Source organism: Etheostoma cragini, chromosome 10 (genome assembly GCF_013103735.1).
Source record: "Etheostoma cragini isolate CJK2018 chromosome 10, CSU_Ecrag_1.0, whole genome shotgun sequence".
Taxonomy (NCBI): domain Eukaryota; kingdom Metazoa; phylum Chordata; class Actinopteri; order Perciformes; family Percidae; genus Etheostoma; species Etheostoma cragini.
The window spans coordinates 16,119,602-16,140,717 of record NC_048416.1 but is presented as its reverse complement, the minus strand read 5'-3'; the positions used below and the strand labels follow the sequence as shown (position 1 = coordinate 16,140,717).

Genomic DNA, 21,116 nt, shown 5'->3' with positions numbered 1-21,116 from the left:
ACTCACTCACTCACTCACTCACTCACCCACTCCAGTACAAATATTCTGCGCACGTACGCAAGCTGCAGACCAAAGATTAATAACTGCTCGCATTTTAAGATGCAGTGAAAGAAAGAGGACAAATAGTTTGTTGTTGTTGTGTGTGTGTGTGTGTGTGTGTGTTTGTGTGTGTGTGTGTGTGTGTTTGTTTGTGAATGAGTGTGTGTGTGTGTGTGTGAGACCAACAGGTGTTCCCAGAGGAAAAAAAGCATCTTTTTTATCCCACAACAAAGTTTTAGTGCGACAGTGTGTGTGTGTAGACATGTAAATGTTGTTGAGCTTATTTTTTTGACAGAGCAAACCAAGAGAGTAGAGTGAGAGAGAGATGGCTTGCGTGCATGCGTGCGTGCTTGCATGCATGCGTGTGTATGTGGCTGAGTATGTGTGTTGCTCTCTGTCTAGCAGCGTGTGCAGATTTGGGCATCAACATTGGTAAACACACGTCGAAGGTATTTGTCACTCTGCTCACACACTGCTGTTCCGTCTTGCTGTTACCTTGGAAGCACGGTAGCCATGGCAACAATAGATGTCAGTTTGTGGGTGGGAGGGGTAGGGAGGTTTGATGAGATTGGGATATTCCAAAGTAAATTGAGGCCATGTGAAAGAGACAGTGAGAGATGCAAATGTGTAACAACAAAAAATGTGAAGACCTGTTGCCTGTGAGATGTTTTACTACGTCATTACTCATTCTTATAAAGCCCGTAAACCTCATTTATATCAATGACAAATCCAAACTGCCAGCTCAAGTGAATTGGCACACTGAGCAGAAGACCACTGTCAGAGAGAAAATCACCTATTGTGTGCAGTCACTTAAACTCATTTGTTGAGACCGGCTTTTATCAGTTTTTCAGTGCAAATTAGACCATGCAGGACAATTTCCCAGTGAGTGCATATGGTTCGTTTCTCCTTTTTAATGAGTTGTACACCTAATCCTGTGCGTGTTAAAAAGGCAAGGCGTAAATGTGTTGCGGTTTTAAATAATGAGGTGATTGTAGACACACTTGCATTGTGCAAACGGGTGAAATCTGACTCCTGCAAATGAAAAACAAGCCTATTTACCCCAGCAAGTGCCTGGCATAAAACATGAAAGAATGGGATGTGTTGATGTGCAAAGCTGGGGCGATTTGGAGGTTATTTGTAATTCTGGTGTTGTGTTGTGGTGCTTGAGCGTCTCTCCCTCTCCCGCTCCAACATGTTGGATGTATGCAGGATTATTGCAGCAGGGCTTGTCTGTGTGCAGCCCCCTATTCTGTGATGTTGCAGATAACTTGTTATCTGGGATCATGACACCGACAGCGACACGGTGCACGGCTGCAATATTGTGAGATTAGATTCCTACAATGATTGATCTTCTGAGCACGAGCTCATCACTGTGCTCCGAAGAAGAAAAAAGAACTGTCTTGCCGTGTCTTGAGTCCTGCGCCTCCCTGAATATTTTCATGCTTGCTTGTCTACTCTGTCTGTTTTCATCAAGGCTGCTTGTAGTTCTTTATTTTCTGTCAAGTGTTCTTTTCTTCCTGACAGCCTCTCTTTGTCTGTTGTTTCCTCCCACCTGTTGTCTTGTCTGCCTGGTTTTTGTCTGGGAAGCTAGCTTCTGTGTTTTCCTTCACATCTGTTATGGTGACCTCTGACCACCCATCTCTCCAGCAACATTCTCACATGGCATTTTTCTCCCTTCCTTGGTGAATTTTTAATTTCCTTTTTAGTTTCTATAAATTTCTGTGTTCCTAACTTACCCCCTGCAGCAATGTTGTCTCAATCTTCCCCCTGTTTCCTGTACTTCTCTGTCACTTCTCTGGCCTCCCCCCTCCCCCCCAACACACACTCATATGCCACCACCACAATTTGCTCCTGCCTTACTCTCTTCCCTCTCCTCTCTCTCTTTTATGCCTCCATTCTTTCTCTCATGTGCATCCTTTCTCCATCACCCACACTCCCATTAGCTGGTGTGAGTGCTTATTAAGTCATCTCGTTATTCTCCTCACTTGGCATCAAGCAGTCTGTGTGCACATGTTTGTGTACTTCTGCAGAGTCTAGACATGTATTTACTTAAAAATCAATTTTGGCATGCTGCCTTATATGCAAACATGGGAGTGTTTATTGTTTTATGCACACAGGTGCCTAATATTTTATCTATGACCCTAGAAAGAATGTGCTCATGTTTGTCTTGTTAAAGGTTGTGCAAGTGGATGCATGTGGCCAAACATGTGGAAGTGTGTGTTTGTGTGTGTGTGTGTGTGTGTGTGTGTTTTCAAGCCGAGGGAGTCATTGGATTTCTCAGTGAACCACCCAAAGGCCACTCAGGGATTGACACCACATGTCCACTGTCTTGGATGTTTAGTGTAGAAAACAATGCCTCCTAGAGCTAGAATTCATGATGTGGACCATGATCATGGTGTGCATCTTTGCATGGCGTAAATAGAACTGTTGCAGACGGAATCTATTTTTAAGTCCTCCATATCACCAGATAGCCTTCAGCCAGTAGAGCTGCAACTTTCTTGGACAGCCCTCTTCATCATTAAAGAGGTCGGTGAGAGCGAGCCCTCTCCTTCGCCGCCAGGACAGCAGATTAGGCTAATTCAGATTATGCAAATGACTCTGGCAAGGATTACATGACTCTGTATGAGAAGGAAAGAGAGAGCCTGGCAGAGATGGAGTGGCAGAGTGACACGTGAATTTGGCGGAGTGAGAGAGATCAGAAATGGAGGAGAAAGGAGGATTTAGTGGGCAACAGAAGAAAGGAAGAGATGGAGGAGAGCTACAGTTAAATACAAGAGCCAGCAGAGGAAAGGTAGGAGTTAAATCCGGTTTCTGGGCCGGATGAAGTGTGTGTGTGTGTGTGTGTGTGGGTGTGTGTGTGTGTGTGTGTGTGTGTGTCTTGATGTAAGAGGTATTTTTTGTGACAGGATGCTGGCTGGGGACAGTGACAAGCAATCTTTTCTTCACTGACTGGTTGTGGTTTAATATAAGGTCCATAAACTTCATACCTAACTAAAAATCACAATTGCATATTTTTAAATTTATCACACTTGAAATGTGTTTCACACCTTATATTTTAAGTGTGAAATGTTCAAAAACCATGTGTAAATTAGTAATTGTTTTTATGCTCTGCTCTGCTTTTTTTTTAAATAGCATCTGTTTTTATATTTATAATTTATCAGTGCACATTGTAGTAAATTTTATGTGTGAAATATGAAGTTGTAAGCACTCAGGCGTTTCCTTTAATACTCTGTGGTATAGTAGGCTTATCCTACGGAAAGTGTACTATCCGTGGAAAGGAAAGGAGTGTTGGTGTGAAAAAACAGGAAGATTTATCGTTTGCCATGTCTGTGTGTTATACCATGACAGAAATGTTGCTGATTGGTCACAGTGAGAGACAGCTGAAGGCTGATTACTTGATCAAACACAATAGATCATCCTTAACAATGATGTGGACACTACGGAGCGTTTTTTTTAAACGTCTGGAAAATTAAATTAAATGCTTCTCTTGCCACTAAATGTAATTTTACCAAGCAGTTGTGCTTTAATCCCAGAACGGGAAATAAAGCAACCCTTCAATTGACAACTCTGTGGGAAACCTCTTGATACAGCAGAGCCCCCTGTAGCCCGCCATACAGTTAGCTACACACTTCACCTCGTTGGGCAATCACAGCTCCTTTTTACGTTCACATTTGGACATGAATGAGTACCAGCTGGTCACAGTTCAGAGATACTACAGAAAATGTGTATCTAATCAGTACATGCTTTACATGCTAAGAATATGGTATGTTTTATTGTTGACATTTTGTTTTTTTAACTTTATCATGTTACGACTTAACATATCAGCTAAATCTGAGGTAACACGTGTAATGAAATGGGCAACACATTTTAATTAGAAGCTTTGACGCACACTGGTGACTTATTTGTAAGTTACTGCTTCCCCCTGCTGGTACTTGCAGCCTATAGCAGGTTGAATTTATACTCTTCTCATTAAACACATTACAATATTAAGACATTATTAGGGGGATGGATTCTGTTGTCTCACTGGGTGTATTCATACTTACTGATTTAGATAAAATTGTTTACATTGTAGAGCTAGTCACTTTAAAAGGACTCAGTCATGTTCTGTCCTTTTGTAGTGACTTATTAAGCCTTCTGTTGTTTGAGGATGACTGTGTGTCTTAATGGGGCCAATTAATCAAGTGCTGATCTGCTCATAAAGACACACGTACACACACACACACGCACACACACACACACACACACACAAACACACAGACATGCACACACTCACACACTCTCACACACACACACACACACACACACACACACATACACACACACACACACGCATATGTGCAAACAGTCACAAGACAAACATACAGTCGTACAGTAGATGGTGAGTTTATCGTTGTTCCAGTGTGCTCAGGCCGGACCCTCAAGTTAGAGCTGCATTCCTAAAGAGTGAAGGACACAGGGACTGTAACAGAAGGGGTGGGGGGGAAGAAGCGTTAGTGGGATTGAGCGAAGGTCAGGTTAAGAGAGTGAGATACCCCAGGGAGTCCGGAGTAAGGGGGATAAAAAGACAGAGACAAAGAGAGGCAGGCACGTACTGATCTCACTGTAGGAGAAGGCAGGACAGATAGAAAGTTAAGGCATGAGAGAGAGGTGAGAGAAACAGCTCCCTGTCGCTAACTGTAGTCAGATTCGTGTGAAAAAGCTATAGCAAGTTAAAAAGTTTAGAATGTGTTTGTTCTTGCATATTTTTACAGAACATAATAAAAAGTCCAAGAATTTAAAAAAGAACTTGTAAAGGAATGAGATGTGAGTTGGAGACAAAAAGCTTCTAGAGGCCAGTGGAAAGAAAGAAGTAAATCAAAAATGGAAAGAGAGGAGCAGAGTGAGAACAGCTTACATACTATAGCCATCATTCTGTTGTGCTGTGGAGCCGTCAAAATGCTGCACCTACTGGGAGTCATCACCGTAGAGGGTGAGTCAATACCACAACTCTACCATCACCTGAGCAAGTATTCACACTATCAGCAAAGTTGGAAGGTTTTTAGTACTGTCTGTCTGTGAGCAAGTTATAGATGTTTTGGGAGTGTTTGATATGTGGAACTTAGATCACTTGTATTCAGCTGCTTCTTTCTGAGAAACTCATCGGAATCCAAATACATGAACAAACAGTGAATGCGTGTAAATGTTAGAAGCTGCAGACTGACCGATTGCACTCTCAACTGCATGTACTGTAATTAATTCTTAACTTTTGCCTTCAATCACCCATAGTATAGGCTTGCTGTACGAGGCTTGTGTGTGGTTTTTTTCTCTGCTGCTTTTGATATTAAAAGCTAAATCTCTCATACTTGGTAAACATTTTCTTCAATGTCTAGTGTCATCCAGTTTACAGAAAACTGAGTCTAAAACAGCTAAACTTATTTGAAAGTTAACAGTGATAATATAAACGTACTAAAAGTCTTACAAATTAGATAACTAACGTTCATATCACAACTTTATATTGGCTGGATGTGTTCCAGAGTGTGTAATTTTACTTACAATCTTAAGTTGTATAGGTGTGTGTCTTCATGTATGGATCCTGTCTAACCACTGTTAATTTATTCTAAATGCCTAATTGTTGCCTGCATTTAGGGCATTATTTTACGTTTGGGGCTTTTTTTATGACATGTACACATATCTTTGTACATGCTGAAAGGTGTTGCCCTGCTAAACGATGTGATCATAATGGCTAATGTACTGAGTGAATGTGAAAACAATTTTAAACCTAAATACTACTGTAACTGATCCTGACTCTCATGCAACTTCACATTGTCCTTTGAGATGGAACGTATTGAGCTGTGGTAGTTTTTGTGTAAGCAGGAAGGGTGTCCTAATTGGGTGTAAATAATCTCACCTTGAACCATGATTGTGAACCTCCAATGTGACACTGAAACACTGAACTGCCTTAGTGATGGATTGAATAGCCTTCAGGTGCGTGTGTGCGTGTGTGTGTGCGTTAGTGGAAATGTCCTATGTAAAGAGAGGGTGCTTGACTACTAAACAGAAGTCATACAAAGTCATGATGTAAAACATATCCACCTACAATGTAGAAAACTAGTGGGCATAGTTTAATAGGCTTTTGCTGGAGAACATACCATATTATTATATTTTATGTGGGCTGTTACAGTTCAACCTTACAATAATAGAATAGAATGCCTTTATTGTCATTATACACAAGTGCAGTACCTGTGCAACGAGATTGAAGCAACCCCTTGACAGTGTCGACACTAAATATAAAAACATAAAATATAAAGATATATAGTATAGGTAGTGCAGAAAAAAAGAGGGGGGGGGGGGCTGGTGCAAAGTCCCGAGAGCATCTGTATACATACAGTGTATAAAATAGTTTTGTATACACACATAGTTATATTTTGTTTTGCAAAATAATCGTATCAACTTGCACAGTGACACCAATCTCATCAGTACTCAGTATAGAGTGCAACATTAGATCCTAATTTATATTCCATCATAATTTATATTTAAATTCAAACCCACTTTTGCTCTTGAGTCACGATGGCAGCACTTCTATGCTTAAATGTCTGTTAACGTATTAAATGGGAACACTGGACTGTTGAATGAGGTTTCACTAAGCAGTGAGATGAAGTTGTCTTTTCCTGGCCAAGTAAAAATGCCGACCTGCTAGTGATGATTGTCTGAGAGAATAGATCTGAGGAAGTATTGGTGTAATAAAGCTTCACAAAGTGCTAATGGTCTTGGCACACATTCTATTTTAGGACTGTTGATCTGTGAATCTGTAGTGCCAAGGACAGTGTGAACACTGCACTCTGTGACACTTCATTAAAGCAGGACAGGAGCCTCTTTTAAAAATGCTTTGGCTCACTCACTGTACCTGCGCCACCAGCACCCACTACAACCACTGCCTGCTTAAATCCTCCGATGACAGTGCTATAATCTGTTTAGTGATGACAGTAATTTGTTACTGTTAAAAAGAAATTGTACCTGATCACCATGCAATCCTATAGATGGGAAGTCAGCGCTTATAAATAATTAGAGGTCTATGCCAGCAGCAATCTAAGCTGACACACAAACTGTCTACCCTCCAAAACATTCATATCACTCTATGATTATATAACAAACTATAATGAAGCAGGAGAAGATGATAACTTCAGGTCTCTCTCAGATGCTCCACACTAAAGGAAACACAGCTGAGCAGGCTCAGGGAGGTCAGTGACAATCAGACTGAACAAAGTGTATCGGGTTATTAACCACAAGTATGTTTTTTTACATCTGTCATTTTACTACTGCACATTATGACCACTTTATCATATTCTGAATTTGTATGACTGTTATTATAATAAATTATGCAATGGTAAAGTACTATGCATTATTATTGCATTGTAGATTGCTTCAGGGAGTATGTGTTTAGACAAGTGTGTGTGTGTGTGTGTGTGTGTGTGTGTGTGTGCGCGCACATGCTCACGCGTGTGTGCGCAACTTAGAGTTGGATTGTCCTCTCTCCCCTCCCCTGTGGCGGGAGAGTAATGAGTTGGTAATGATCGGGCCGGTGAGAGTAGGAACATGGAGCTGTTAAACTGACCTCTACCTCTCCCCGCCTATCCTTCCTTTTCAAAGCTAAAGTCTTAGGATTTATGCCTTATTCATTGCAATAGATATTCAAGATATTCAGGACACTATTCCCCTTCTTCCTTTTTTTAAATGTTTTTTTATCTACCCTTCCGTTCTTTTGCTCTCTCAATTTTTTGTTGTTTGTTGTGCGTGAGTTTCTTTTAGGAATATTCTTTTTTGTTTCTTCAGACAAAACTGATGATGACTTGGAGATAACAATGGTGTGCCATCGACCCGAGGGCCTCGACCAGCTAGAAGCCATAACCAACTTCAGCAAAAGAGAGCTTCAAGTGCTCTACCGGGGCTTTAAGAATGTAAGTGACTGCACTTTCTTTTTATGTATTTTACTATTTATATACATATATTTACATTTTGTAGTTTACAGTAGATTGTCATTCTGAAGAGTGACTAAACTGTGCTTTGTTGTCTTAAAACACTGACAATAAAGATCTGTTATGTCCATTCTATTCTAAGTGAATTGGTCCTTCTTATACTGTACACACAGCACATACCCAAAGTATCCGCGTGTTGACCGGTAGATTGCTTGCTCTAGTGCTGAAATTTTTAATAAACCTGAAGTTTACTTCTTAGCAAGCACACCAAGGGATTTGTTTGAAAGAATAAATACTCCTTCACCCAAGAATTCTGAATTATGTTTGAAAATGTATTTTATTCATGTGTGAACACAAGATTTACCAAACATCTTGAATCATTCAGTGTCGTCCTGGTTTGTGCCGTAACTCAACTTAGACCCATAGCAACCCCAATTACTGTACGGCCTAAAGTCCAGACAGATATGCAGGGATCAAACATGACCTTGTGCAATAGATTTTATTAGGCCTCCTGGATAAAATCCATAATTTCTGTGGATCTGTCCACAGTTTAAGCTTGTATGTCTCTCCAATAGAAGGCAGATTTAGAGAATGAATTAATGGCATTTTCATTGGATTAAAAATGACCTCATAGCCTATAATTATATTGTTGTACTAAAGCTACAGTAGATTTATTAAAGGTTTGAAGTTTCTTTAGATTTCACTGCTGCTATTTGTTGATAACTACACTTGATGTTTTTTTCTTCATTTTATTGTTGACATTGTTAATTCTATGTAGTTTGCAATAGTCTTGTCTTTTTTCTTACAACACAAGTATACCTTAAGTTGCAATACATGCCAAGGTAAAATAAAATTAAGTGTCATCCACGGACACTTTTCGTGTCTTTTTTTGTAAAACGTACAGCTAAATAAAGCAAACATGTAAAAACTAAACTCAACAGTAACACCCTGGACAGACGGCAAGATTTTGCAACTGCAGTCTGTTTTAATTTTGATGTTTTTACACATGACTGCTTTCTACCAACTACAAACTGGTAATATTTAAAACTATGTTGTACTAAAATGTATCACATAGAAGTTTAACCAACAGCCAATCTCCCATCGACATTGTGTAATCCTTTGATTTATTGCATCAACACTCTTCATCTGTTAAACCCTCCCTCAGTCCTGTTTCTGTCCAGGTTGGTATCTGCAGTTTACATCAGTTTACATCTCCCACCTCCTCACCCTCTCTTTCCGTCTCCCGCTCTCATTCCAGGAGTGTCCAAGTGGCGTTGTGAATGAGGATACTTTCAAGCAAATATACTCCCAGTTCTTCCCACAGGGAGGTAACGACAGAGAGTGTGTGTTGTGCTGTTTGAGTCTACACTTGTCTTGGCTTCTGTATTGTTTCTACCGAGTGTATTGACACACTAATTTCTTCTTCCTGCAGATGCCAGTACCTACGCCCACTACCTGTTCAACGCATTTGACACAGCACAAAGCGGCTCCATAAAATTTGAGGTTTGCTTGTTTCTTCCTATTCAAGTAATATTGAGGTTTTTATCTCCAAACTAGCTCTCCTATGTCAGTGTTTGATTCTGTCCTTTGTGTCTCCATCAGGACTTTGTAGCAGCTCTGTCCATCCTGCTGAGGGGCTCCATCACTGAGAAGCTACAGTGGACCTTCAACCTTTACGATGTCAACAGAGATGGATACATCAACAAAGAGGTGTGTTTTGTGTATTTCCAAATGCCTTCCCCTCATTTTTTTTCAATAGTGCTAAAATGCACATTGTTTATGTGTTTTTGTGTTAATCTCACACTTACCGTCCCATTTGTGTGTCTGTTTCATAGGAGATGACAGGTATTGTCAGAGCGATATATGACATGATGGGGAAGTACACTTACCCTGCCTTGAAAAATGATGCACCCAAACAGCATGTGGATGCCTTCTTTCAGGTAACAACATCTGAGTACTTTATTTAAGTCTAATAAAAACGGCAACAACAAAAACAACAACCCATTTTTGATGATTAAGCAAACAAGGATGTATCAGACACATGCTTAACATTTACGGAAGCAGCACCTCCAGAAGAAAAAATTGGTAGTTAGCACGAGCAACAAAGTACACCATCAAAAACAAAAGAGTGACAATAGACTAAACTTGCAAAAAATAAATAAATAAAATAAAAACACCATAGCAAAGAGAGCTGAGTAACAAATAAGTGTTCTGGGATTAACAATGACAGAGTCACAGAATAGACCACTGATTTTTACAGCACGTGTATTTATTTACACAAGATTTGTTGATAGCGTTTGTACCTTTTGATTAATATCTTAACATCTGACACACTTTTGACAAATGGATTGACAGTATGTGTGTTCTCCACAGAAAATGGACAAAAATAGAGATGGGGTGGTCACTCTGGATGAATTCATCCTCTCTTGTCAAGAGGTATTCTCTTTTTTTTTCTTGTTAAAGTAACATAATCCTAAGGATCCCTCTCAAATCGACCTTTTTCACCGAAGACATTGTGACATATCTCAGTAGGAAGACACAAGTGTAAATTATGAAATAAATGATGACTGAATTCTGTTAAAACTGGGTCATCGTTAACATAATTCGAAACACCTGTACTTTTTCTACTGTTGTGTGAAAGGCCTACTGTAATATTTGCACTCACTTTACTTACTATTTACACAATCTTTCTCAGATTCTTTGCTTATCCTACTCTTCTGTAAATCTCACTATACTGGCTATTAATTACGGTCTTTGCTTCCTTTTACATCAAAGTGTTTATCTGCAGAGAGAGATCACTGACCAACATGTTACGGGCCTGTACTGCCCCCTAGTGGCCAGAAAACTGAATGAAATGGTGGTTGATGGATGACTCTCCTCACATTCTGCTCCTTAATTTTCGGTCTCCGTTGCACAGGATGAAAACATCATGAGGTCTCTACAGCTCTTTGAAAATGTCATCTAGACAACAAAGAAGACGGTGCAACAGATGAAAGCGCCAAGCAAGAAAAGAGAATGGAACAAAGAAGAAAGAGAAGCAGGAGAGATCAACATGCGAGAGAAAGGGAACAGCACCGCTTGAGACAAAACATGGATCTTGTAGCTTTGTGTGGGACGGTTGCCACAAATCTTCATTGAAGGCATCTTGCTGTAACAAATCCTATGGGACAAACAAAACGTCCTTTGGACTTAAACCCTTCATTTAACCTTTCTGTAACAATTGACCTTGTCTCTGTCTCCCTTGTTTGTTGCTTGTCGTTACGGTTACCGTTACAGTCGCCTCAGACTGTGTGTATTTCATTGCATCGTGTAAATACTGATTCTCACACATTTGGTCGACCCCTTCTCTGTATATTGAACCACATTATCAAGCAGGACTGGAATTCCTAAAAGCAGCTAAGCAGTGAGTTCAACCCAATGCATACTATTGTGCATTAGAGGCGTAATTATAGCTGTTTTCATCATGAAGTTTTATGTCAACACAACACATGTGAGCAATATTGTTAAGCATGCAAGACAGAGGCCTACTACATATTTAACGTATATGTGCCATGGAAAGCTTGTTGGCAATATATTCAGCAAAGTGGATACATTTGAAAAGCTAAGGTCTGGGTGTAGCATCTCACAGAGCCACCTCATCCGTTTCTGAGTTCAGACACAGGCCTGGAAAGCTTTGCTGAGCTGAATATAAGCTTGCAGTCTTAAGTCTCGTGGCACTTTGCAGCAGTCTTCTCTACACCTACTGTGTGTGTTCCAGTGGCGTCAGTCAGTGTCTCAATGTTGCAACGACTCAACTGTAGATATTTAACTGTTGTATTGTATCGTGGCCGTGTGGAAAAGTCTTGTCTGCGTGTTTCTGATTCTGACTATCTGTCTGTCTATCTGTCAAATTGGATATAACTGTAATTATTCAACCTGACACTCTTTGTTAAATAAAAAGTCAATTTAGAGGTTTACTGGCATACAGATGCAAAGTGTGTGAAATGTGTGTGTGTGTGTGTGTGTGTGTGTGTGTGTGTGTGTTTGTGGTGTCCTGATGTAGAGTTTCGAGCAATTAGCTTCATCTTGTGGACACCACAATCTGTCCAGAGAGGAGAGTTTTGTCGTCTGTTTTGTCCATTAAAAATGTCGACTCAGAGCGACCAAACTTTCACTGTGAGGTACAGACAGGAGGAAGGGAGCAAGATGGAGGGATTGTAGAGAAAGAATAGAGGAAGATGAGAGAATAAGACAGGAGATGAGAGAGACCTTGTCACTGATTCTGAAGGAATGGAAGCCATGTTTCATCCAAGAGCCATTGTTTGGAAGATTGAGCAGGACAAAAACACAAATTTCTAAATGATTTACTGTCATGCCCACTCACTGTGCTACCAATGAGAACCCTTGCTGAGATGTGTTGTGGCTCGTCTCACATGTAGCCAGATAGACTAACAGACAGGAAGACAAACAGATAGACATCTTAAAACTGTCAGAATGAAATAATGTGTGTAATGAAATATTGTATAGAATCATTATATTTATCAATAAACTTTTCAAGAAACAAACTGAATTCGTGGCTACTTGTCACGTACCTTGTCACTCCAAAATTAGTTTTTTTTTCTAGCTTATATATGGTGTGATAAAACCTTAAAAATCTTTTTTTCGTGTATCATAAAGAGATTGAGCAAAAAGTGTCACAAGAACAATTTATATTGTTATTTACACATATACAATGAAAGTACAAAAAGAGTTGTACATTTTTCCCCTCTGATCCCAAAGGACACACAAATAAAGCATGATAATGTGCATATGTAAAAAACGTCACCACCATCACTGGACATGCATCACTCTCTTATTTTCCCAACTTGCTGCCTCGTTCATATTTTTTTTCACTTCTCTCCCCTCTTATCTAGACATCTATTTTCCTTTTATTACTTCGCACAAAAGCATTTCTCAACAACATTTTAGGCATCCTTTTCTTTTCACCGGTTGTGGGTGCAACACACCTGTGTATGTATAGGTGGATGTGGTGGGGCATTGTAGTTGGAGGGATACATTTATAAATGAGATCGGTAGAACGCTTGAGTACCAGAACAATTCAAAAAAGTCTCTGAACCCGCTTTTATCTGCATTTTCGTGAAGACATCTTTGTGTGTATTTTGATAAAATAGCAGGAGATTTATTTAAAACTCAGACACATTTTTCTGCAAGGACTATTGTATATGTTTTGGGGTGTAGGCCTTGTCTTTTTATGTCTGGTGTTCTTCCCCTAAAAATACAGAGCCAACCCTTTCAAAGTGTTGCAACGTCTGTTTCATAATAGGGAGCTGGTTGTTGAGAGCAAGACCTTCAGAAAACACTAAATCATGTCTTACTGGGATTATTCGCCTCCTTCAAGTCTATGGGGTAAATGATCTTGTTCTTATGAACAGATCAAGCACAAGCATCACAGGGTGACAATAATTTTGAATTATAAGTATTGTTTCCTTTTTTGATTTAAAAAAGTCTCACGGTTCCAAAGTACAGAGTTGCAAGATTTATTCCAAGAAAGTTCTGTTACTCTTTCAGAACAGGCACCACTCACCCTCAAGTCAGGTCCATTTTTGGGCAACCGCCCAATCAAATGGCTGCCTGTTCTTCAGTTTATCTGGTCCAACATTTTTTTTTATCCATTGCATGGATCAAAGTAAGTCCCACTGTCCTCATGTAGGCCTAATTTAATGCATGTATCCTCCCAGGGATATCAGATGATGCTTATTGATTACAGCGTGGTGTCTGGTCTCTATTCCCTCTCCTCGGCCCAGGGTTGGAGGTTCTGCAGGGCATACAGGGAGGAGTTATGCGCGCACAGTGGATCCGAGACCGCTGATTCGCTGAGAGACTTCTGGAGGGCGGACTGCTGCAGCTGCAGGATGAGGCGATTGGCCTGTTGACGTTCCGCTTCCCTCTCCTCGGCTGTCTGTCTCCTAATAGAAGACGGGAGAAAAAAAAAGAAACATCAATAAATAAATAAATACATAAACAAAAAGTGAAGTTGTGTAATATTAATAGACAGCATCTAAGACTGCGAAAATTCCCTTAAACTGCACAAAAGAGAAGTGATACGTTTTACTAGAATAAAAGTAAAATGTTAAAAGTGATGAAAGAATTTCAAGGATTTGTTTTAAGCATGAAAAATTACCAAAATAAAAAACAAGATAGCATCTAATTTACCATCTGTAATAATAGTCGTTCATTGGTAAAAACTACATTTTGGGGATTAAAAAAAGGTTTTTCTCTACTAAATATTTAATATTAATATTGAATTGTAGAAGATGAAGAATATGAGGAGAAAAAAGAAAAGAAGATGATAAAACGATTTGAAGGCTGATTAAAAAAATATATAGACGTATATATATATTTATTTTTTATTTTTATCCTGTAGCTTTTTTGTTCCGTGTCGACGGGCTCAATTCACAGGAAATGGCGCGTGGGGTCATCTGCAGAACGAGGAAAGTTTGATTTTGAACTGGACGCCTCATATAGGTGAAACTATTTGCAGAAGAAGACTGTAGTGCTGGTTTCTAACGGTGAATTTTGATGAAATGTGGTTACAAATGTAAGTACAGACTCCTTAGACTTGAAGATGAAACGTCATACCAACCTCCACTTGGTCCTGCGGTTCTGGAACCAGGTTTTGACCTGTGCGTCTGTCATTTTCAGACTCTTGGCCAGGGCGGCCCGCTCGGCGCTGGCCAGGTACTTCTGCCGGTGGAAACGCTTCTCCAGCTCGCAGATCTGAACTCTGGAGAAGGACGTGCGGGGCTTTTTCCGTTTTGGCGGTGTCCGGTTCTGGTACGGGTGTCCTATCCGCCGCGTAACGGCAAACGGCACCAGGGCTGCTGCAGGGAACACAGAGACACACCGGTGAGTTGAAGATGAGATTTCCTACAGCACCAAACAGACTAATTCACTCCCCACTCTGTATGGAAATTCAAGGCCATATATCACAAATATCTGCCCTGTTTGACAACAATTCCCTATTTAGACTGTGTAAGCCATATGTGAAATATGTGAGAAGAGATTTATTGTGAAAGATGAGTCTGGCCAAGTATTGGAAACTATGCAATCATGAAACAATAAATGAACACTCATTATGAAGGTATTTGAGCTTTAACGGATGAAATCCGCACTGCTAATTACAGAGAGGACAGCAGGCCTGATGGCCTGTTTGTCTTTTCTTTACATACTATATGCTAGACCTTTTGATAATGAAGGCTCCTGTTCATCTTCCATTTGTTTAACCTTTGTGTTATATACAGCGACCATATCACACCTTTTCTTCTTTTAGATTAGACCTAGTAGGTTATTTTTATTTTCCTTTTCTCTATAATTCCTGAAGTAAATTATTTGGCAGCCTAGGATAGGCTTATTTTTTTTATTTATCTTCAATGTAGCCTTTTAATAACATTTAGTTATGTTTTACTACAGCAATAAATCATAACAGAACATGCGGTTGCTTTTGGGGTATTTACAAAGAAAACTGAAAATTGTGTGATTGAACATTACGATTTGTTTTGCTTTTCGTAGAAATTACATATTCAACTCCTAAAACATAAGTGAAGTCAAAAATGAAAAAGCCCTTAAATAATAATGTGTAAACGTAGTAGATAGGCTACTCCATCTCATGTTGCAACGATATTTAAAATAATTAAATATTTTTTCATTTGGCTATGAAAGCCTTTACAAATATTTGACACGTGTTTTTTTTTAATGATTCAGCAGCGGTTACTTATGTTTTAAACATTCTACAATATTGATGAGGGGAACTTGGTAGGTGGAACAGCTGGCCTACCTGATATTCTGTCCTTGGCGAACCTGTTTCCTATCCAGGGGAAGCATAGCCCTCCAAACCCAGGGACAGCGCTCTGGACTGGGGCCGGGGGTCCCGGTGCTGTCATGGGTCTGTGGGCCGGGACTCGAATTACTCCCCGGCTTCCCAGACTCCTGCTCTCCTCATATGAACCTGACGCCTCCACCGGAGGCATTATACCGGAGAGGGAGATAGACAGCGCGGTGTATGAGGGCGCGCTTGCCCCGGTCGGGCTTCCTAAACTGTAATAACCATCCCCGTTGCTTAAATCGGATCCACTTTGTCTTCCAGACACGCGCCCGTTTTCTGGCTCTGTACCGGCTCCCAGGATCTGGTCGATGCCGAAGCTGATGGGCTCGTGATGGGCCGGTTTTGTAGGAGGGCTCGGCGCGCTGGGTGCTTGCTCCATCCCTGTCGATCTGTCGCAAAAAGCACGAAAAAACTAAACAAGGTGTTTTCAGGGGGGCGGGGGGAATCGCGGCAGGGTCAAACTGTACAAAAAGTAATTGCCAGTATTGTCTCCATCGCTGTCCAGCCGTCCACCCAGAATCCAGCGTGTCCTTGTTGTCTCTAACAGGCCTCTTTCAGAGGACTGGGTCCTCTCTACATGCTGTGGTGAAAGTTTGATGGGCGTTTGGAGAGATGTGACGCTCTGTCCTCCTCTCAGCGCGTCAAAACGCTCAGTCTAGCAGCTCCGTCCTCCTCCATCCCTCTCCACCATTCATTGGCTGGCACCGGAATGACTGATTGAATGTTAATGGGAGTATAGCCCACAGTTTGGCACAATAATCAATATTTCCCATAACCACGGGCGTCAGTTTGGTTTATATATATTTATATATATAGCAAGATATGGCATCGCCATGCCTTCTGAATGAGTGAGAATTTGATGATGCCATTTTTTATCATTATAACGGAGAGTAAGGAGCAAGCGACAGCTTCATGGAAATGTATTTGGCATATGTAAAATAATTGCACCAGGGATAACTGAAGATCAATGTTCTTTCAAGCGTCTCTGGTGACACAAATATATCTTATCGTTTCCACCGACTGGTGTTTGGTCAGCCTGTTTGTGTTCCGCTCGTCTCCATGAATGTCTTCACGGGTTTATAAGTTTTGATGACAAATCACGCGATGGAAAAAGTTTTTACACACAATAGAATCCGATGAATTGATGCTTCTGCTCATTATCACTTTTCAGGCGAGACACAAAGTGTGCATCATTTGTCCTCTTGTGGTCTGCGTCCCCTCCCCAATCTGTATCGTTTGACACATGTGGAATACACGTGAATAATAAGTTTTCATGAAAACTGATTGAAAGCCCGTAGGAAGTGCTTTATATCCCGAAGACTACTCGTAGATGTATCATGGATCCTTCACATCGTCCACGCCTCATAACCAAATGTGGGGAGTTATTTTTGCATGCATTTATTTTCTTCTTTTTTTACATTTTACATACATTTTATTGGCCAACTGTTTTCATAGGTTAGATTTTTAAGCTCAAACCAAAAATTATGAAATGTGTTTTTTCCCCCATATGCGTCGAATTTAAAGCCTTAAATGTTAGCATCTAATAACCAGTTGCAGAGCAGTCACTCGCGTGAATTAACTAGTTTTTGAATGTCTAGTTACAGGAAGAAAAAAAGTAAAATCTTAGACATTTACTCAATTATCAATTTCATCAGATGTTATTAAATATGACACGTGTGAGATTGAGACAAAATATAGTTTATAAAGTCAGATTATCATTTTACTGGTGCGTAATTACGCACACAAAACCCATCACACCTCTCTTTAAAATAAAAGGACAGCAGCCTAATTGAACACTGGCAGTGAATCACCAGCACCCATTGAGCACGGTAAAGCATTGTGTGGCCTTATTTGTTGTTCCTGGTAGCCAGTGCCACATTAAATGACCTGACAAGGGAAGGCCATGGGCTACTTCAGATAAAGTGTCCAGGCTCTGGAAGCTGCTAACTGCTCAGATTCAATGGAACAGGCGCCCAAAGTGACCGGATAATCACATTTTCACTAACTTGTCGCAGGGACAGACAAATGCGCGTCGGGTTCAAATACGGCAGGTGTTAGGCTATCACATTACAGTACTTAACCAAACTAACGCCTAACATATTCATTTAGTGCCAATAGGGTTTATATTAGTAGGTTTTTAAAATAACTGCTCAACCCGTTCATCAGTCATCGTTTTTGCATGTTTTTGAACGTCTCAACTGTGTAAATAATGATTGTGTAGCATTTGGGATTTGCTGGATTCTTGTCAACATTTTTAAGCGGACTATTGGCTAATGTCTTTATTGTTTTTTTAATAACAATCCATTATTTAAATGCAGCCTGAATTTACCTGACTTGTTAATCTGCATAAAAAAACATCCTATCATGAAGTAGATAGATGAAAATGATTGGATTTTTGTTTTTTTTAGGTTATACGCCTCAAAACCACACGGAAATGCAAAAATACTGTAGTAGGTAATATATATTTAAAAAAAGATCCGCAACTCGCCCTTCACAATAAAGTCTTATGAAGCAATATGAGATTGGACAAGGCCCGAGGTGTTTGTTTGGCAATATGGACAGACTCTGAGTGCTGGCTGGTCCACCCTACCATATGTGAGCTCACCGGTGGCTTTTGATGGGGGAGAATTGGTCTGTTATAGCTGTCATCTTTGTGGACATTTTGCAAGAATAATTCCCCACCAATAATTATGTGACTCGAACAAAACATATATTTAAATTGTTTTATTTTATTTATTACAATTACATGGCCACTTTTAGGTCGACAACCTACAACTGCTTCATGAATTTTTAATATTTGCATTTTTCGTGACTCGACTCCTTCACAGAATGAAGGCAGTCCCTTCAGCCTGTAGTACAGCAGACGGGGACCCAATGATTGCAGATGTTGGGTGTTAGTAATCCGGTGTAATCCAATGATTATGAGTGATTATGACACATTAGCTCTGACCTAGCGTGATACCACCGTGACACCGGTTATCCAAAACCCACCAGGAGAAACCCCAACCCGCCTCCAGCCAGCCTTTCTGAATTTATTGATAGTCTGACTGTTACAGACAGTGTCGGATCATTTCATTGCTTCATGATTACAGAAGAAAATGTAAAAAAAAAATAATTGATACCAAGAGTCCACTTAGAAAAACCCACACAGCCCCCAGTACAAAGCAGCCTTGAGGTTATCTCGTTTAGGCCAAAATATTTAGCTCGTGTTTCTGAAAAGCCTGCAGCCCACACGAACAATTAAGATGCGCATCAATCCTCGTTTTTTTCCACAGGCAATATAAAAGCTGACACCCTGATTCCAAAAGTCCAAAAAGAAACGACAACAAAAGAGTGAAAGAGTGCGATTTGTTTGAGAAATTACCACTTGATCTGCATAATCGGGGGTCTGGGCTGCAGCTCGGTACCCGGGGGCTGCGTTTTTATTGCGCGTCTCTTCGCCGTTATCAATTTCAGCAGCGCGCCTGACTTTTTAAAAGGGGGACGAGGCCGGCTGCTTCTGAATAATGAATGACACGCTTTTATATTGTCGCTAAAGTGCCCGTGATGTTACAATATGAAAAGGCAGCGGTAAGTAATAGTGCATTTAAAGGGGATGTAGTGTATTATTATGATGTAAAAGAGAAGGAGAGAGGCGGTAGAGAGAGGGAGATGAGTGGATAGCAGCACCAAGAGAGAGAGAGATTGTTTTATTACAATAAGAGGAGATGAGTTTGCCTCGCAGCAAAATGGGGACCAGTTAATGAAACTTTACCGCAGCTAACGATTTCCCCTCCCTCACTCTAAAACCCGCCCTTATGAAATATTTAAACTATTTAATATAGGTAGTATTAAGCTGAAAGACACTGGCATCGGCCATCTGACAACATTTACAAGGCTGTGGGTTTTTTAAAGTTGGGTAAACAAAGCTTTATGGCCTGTTTTCCCTCAGCCCACATACAACAAAAGTCGTGTGGTAAATCACGCTCATGTTGAGCGCAATATAGAGAAAATGTGTTTTACTTTTGGGAGACTTGATTTAGTCTAATTTACACTTTTCTCCATAGCAGGCCATGCATCTTCTCACACAAAGATGCAGCAGTTTACAGGCTCACACTATCAATATAAGCCTGTCTTGTCTGTAATGGGAGGGATAGCTTAGCAGGTCCCAGTGTGGGGGGATAGTGTTTCACATTGACATGCTCAGTGGGATTGTTGGATGAGAAGAGAGGAATGGGATCCCCCATCAGGGACTCAGTCAGGGCCATCATCATCCTGTCACAGGACCACTGCTCTGTACAATGTGGACACAATCTATCTGCCAGACACTTAAAAAGCAGGTAAACAATGCAACATGTCAGTGTAAATGCCTGGTACTTGGTAGATATTAAAGGATTTTAATGATTTTATAGTAATCCCTAAAGGCTCCCTTTACTGTTTTTTGACAAAAGCAAAAAATGTTGCATCCGACTATAAAATCTTTGTGGTGGATTATTTGATTTATTCTTCAGATGTAGTCAAACAGCAACCCATAGACAGACTTTCAATATGCTTTTCTTGTATACAAATCAGTCATGTGAGTTTTTTTTCTGCAAGTATCAGTATGCAAATTTAACCACATAAAGATGCCATGATATGGTAGATATTGGTTTCAATAAACATTGCATTCTTGTTACACTTGAGAAACTCTGTGTGTGTGTGTGTGTGTGTGTGTGTGTGTGTGTGTGTGTGCGCGCGCCCGCGCACCATGTAAGCCTGTCTGATGGTTGAATGCATGGCTGCCTCTTCACGCTGGTTAAAAGTCAGGGAGGGAGGGAGAGGAGGATGGAGAGGAAGAGAGTGAGAAAGGGAAGTAAGTAAACCGCACAGACGTGAATTATAGGGATGGACGGAGAGCAGAGAGCAAAAACAGGATGGAAGGATGGCTAAGACTGAGATGTGAGAGAAAGAGTTAAAGCATTAATGGGGATCATTTGGGGCTGATGATAATTGAACACATGGCTTTAGTTTGGACAAGAGCATTCCCATCGCATTGTCTCGTGTTTATGCATGTTGTAATCTTTAGAGCTAATCTCAGTCTTTATCTATTCTGAGTGCTAAGTAAAAGTTTCTCTGCTGATATTGTGGAGACAGTTTTAGTCTCTCGTCACCCTCAATGGCCTTTTAGGGGGATCTGCCATCCACAAAATGACTGATGTAATTAATAAGTGCGTGAGTTTTCTATTGCTTTAATGACTTATGACTGATTTATGTGTGTGTGTGTGTGTGTGCGCATGAGGGAGTGT

At 40.4% G+C, this 21,116-nt stretch overlaps 2 protein-coding genes across 6 annotated transcripts in view; one reads left to right on the top strand and one right to left on the bottom strand.

The window, feature by feature from the left end:
• The window catches only part of LOC117951467 (Kv channel-interacting protein 1-like), a 43,791-nt gene extending 31,260 nt beyond the window's left edge, over nucleotides 1–12,531 (top strand). For 2 of the 4 annotated variants that reach the window (XM_034883178.1, XM_034883180.1), the window contains exons 2-8: nucleotides 7,849–7,973; nucleotides 9,250–9,319; nucleotides 9,424–9,494; nucleotides 9,594–9,701; nucleotides 9,827–9,931; nucleotides 10,365–10,427; nucleotides 10,909–12,527. In XM_034883178.1, coding sequence (XP_034739069.1) covers nucleotides 7,849–7,973; nucleotides 9,250–9,319; nucleotides 9,424–9,494; nucleotides 9,594–9,701; nucleotides 9,827–9,931; nucleotides 10,365–10,427; nucleotides 10,909–10,956 — 590 coding nt within the window. In that variant the 3' untranslated portion in view covers nucleotides 10,957–12,527. Of the gene's footprint in view, nucleotides 1–7,848; nucleotides 7,974–9,249; nucleotides 9,335–9,423; nucleotides 9,495–9,593; nucleotides 9,702–9,826; nucleotides 9,932–10,364; nucleotides 10,428–10,908 lie in introns of all 4 variants that reach the window. The other 2 variants (XM_034883177.1, XM_034883179.1) reach the window with 2 other exon arrangements.
• Nucleotides 12,532–13,628: 1,097 nt separating this feature from the next.
• Nucleotides 13,629–16,688, bottom strand: LOC117951466 (T-cell leukemia homeobox protein 3-like). 2 transcript variants are annotated; one of them, XM_034883176.1, is made up of 3 exons: nucleotides 15,805–16,688; nucleotides 14,614–14,848; nucleotides 13,629–13,936 (listed from the first exon to the last, which is right to left on the bottom strand). In XM_034883176.1, the coding sequence occupies exons 1-3, from the start codon at nucleotides 16,229–16,231 to the stop codon at nucleotides 13,753–13,755; spliced, it is 846 nt and encodes a 281-aa protein (XP_034739067.1). In that variant the 5' UTR covers nucleotides 16,232–16,688; the 3' UTR covers nucleotides 13,629–13,752. The 2 variants fall into 2 exon arrangements, with proteins under 2 accessions (XP_034739067.1, XP_034739066.1); XM_034883175.1 differs by having other exon boundaries at nucleotides 14,614–14,851; nucleotides 15,805–16,659.
• Nucleotides 16,689–21,116: the final 4,428 nt, after the last annotated feature.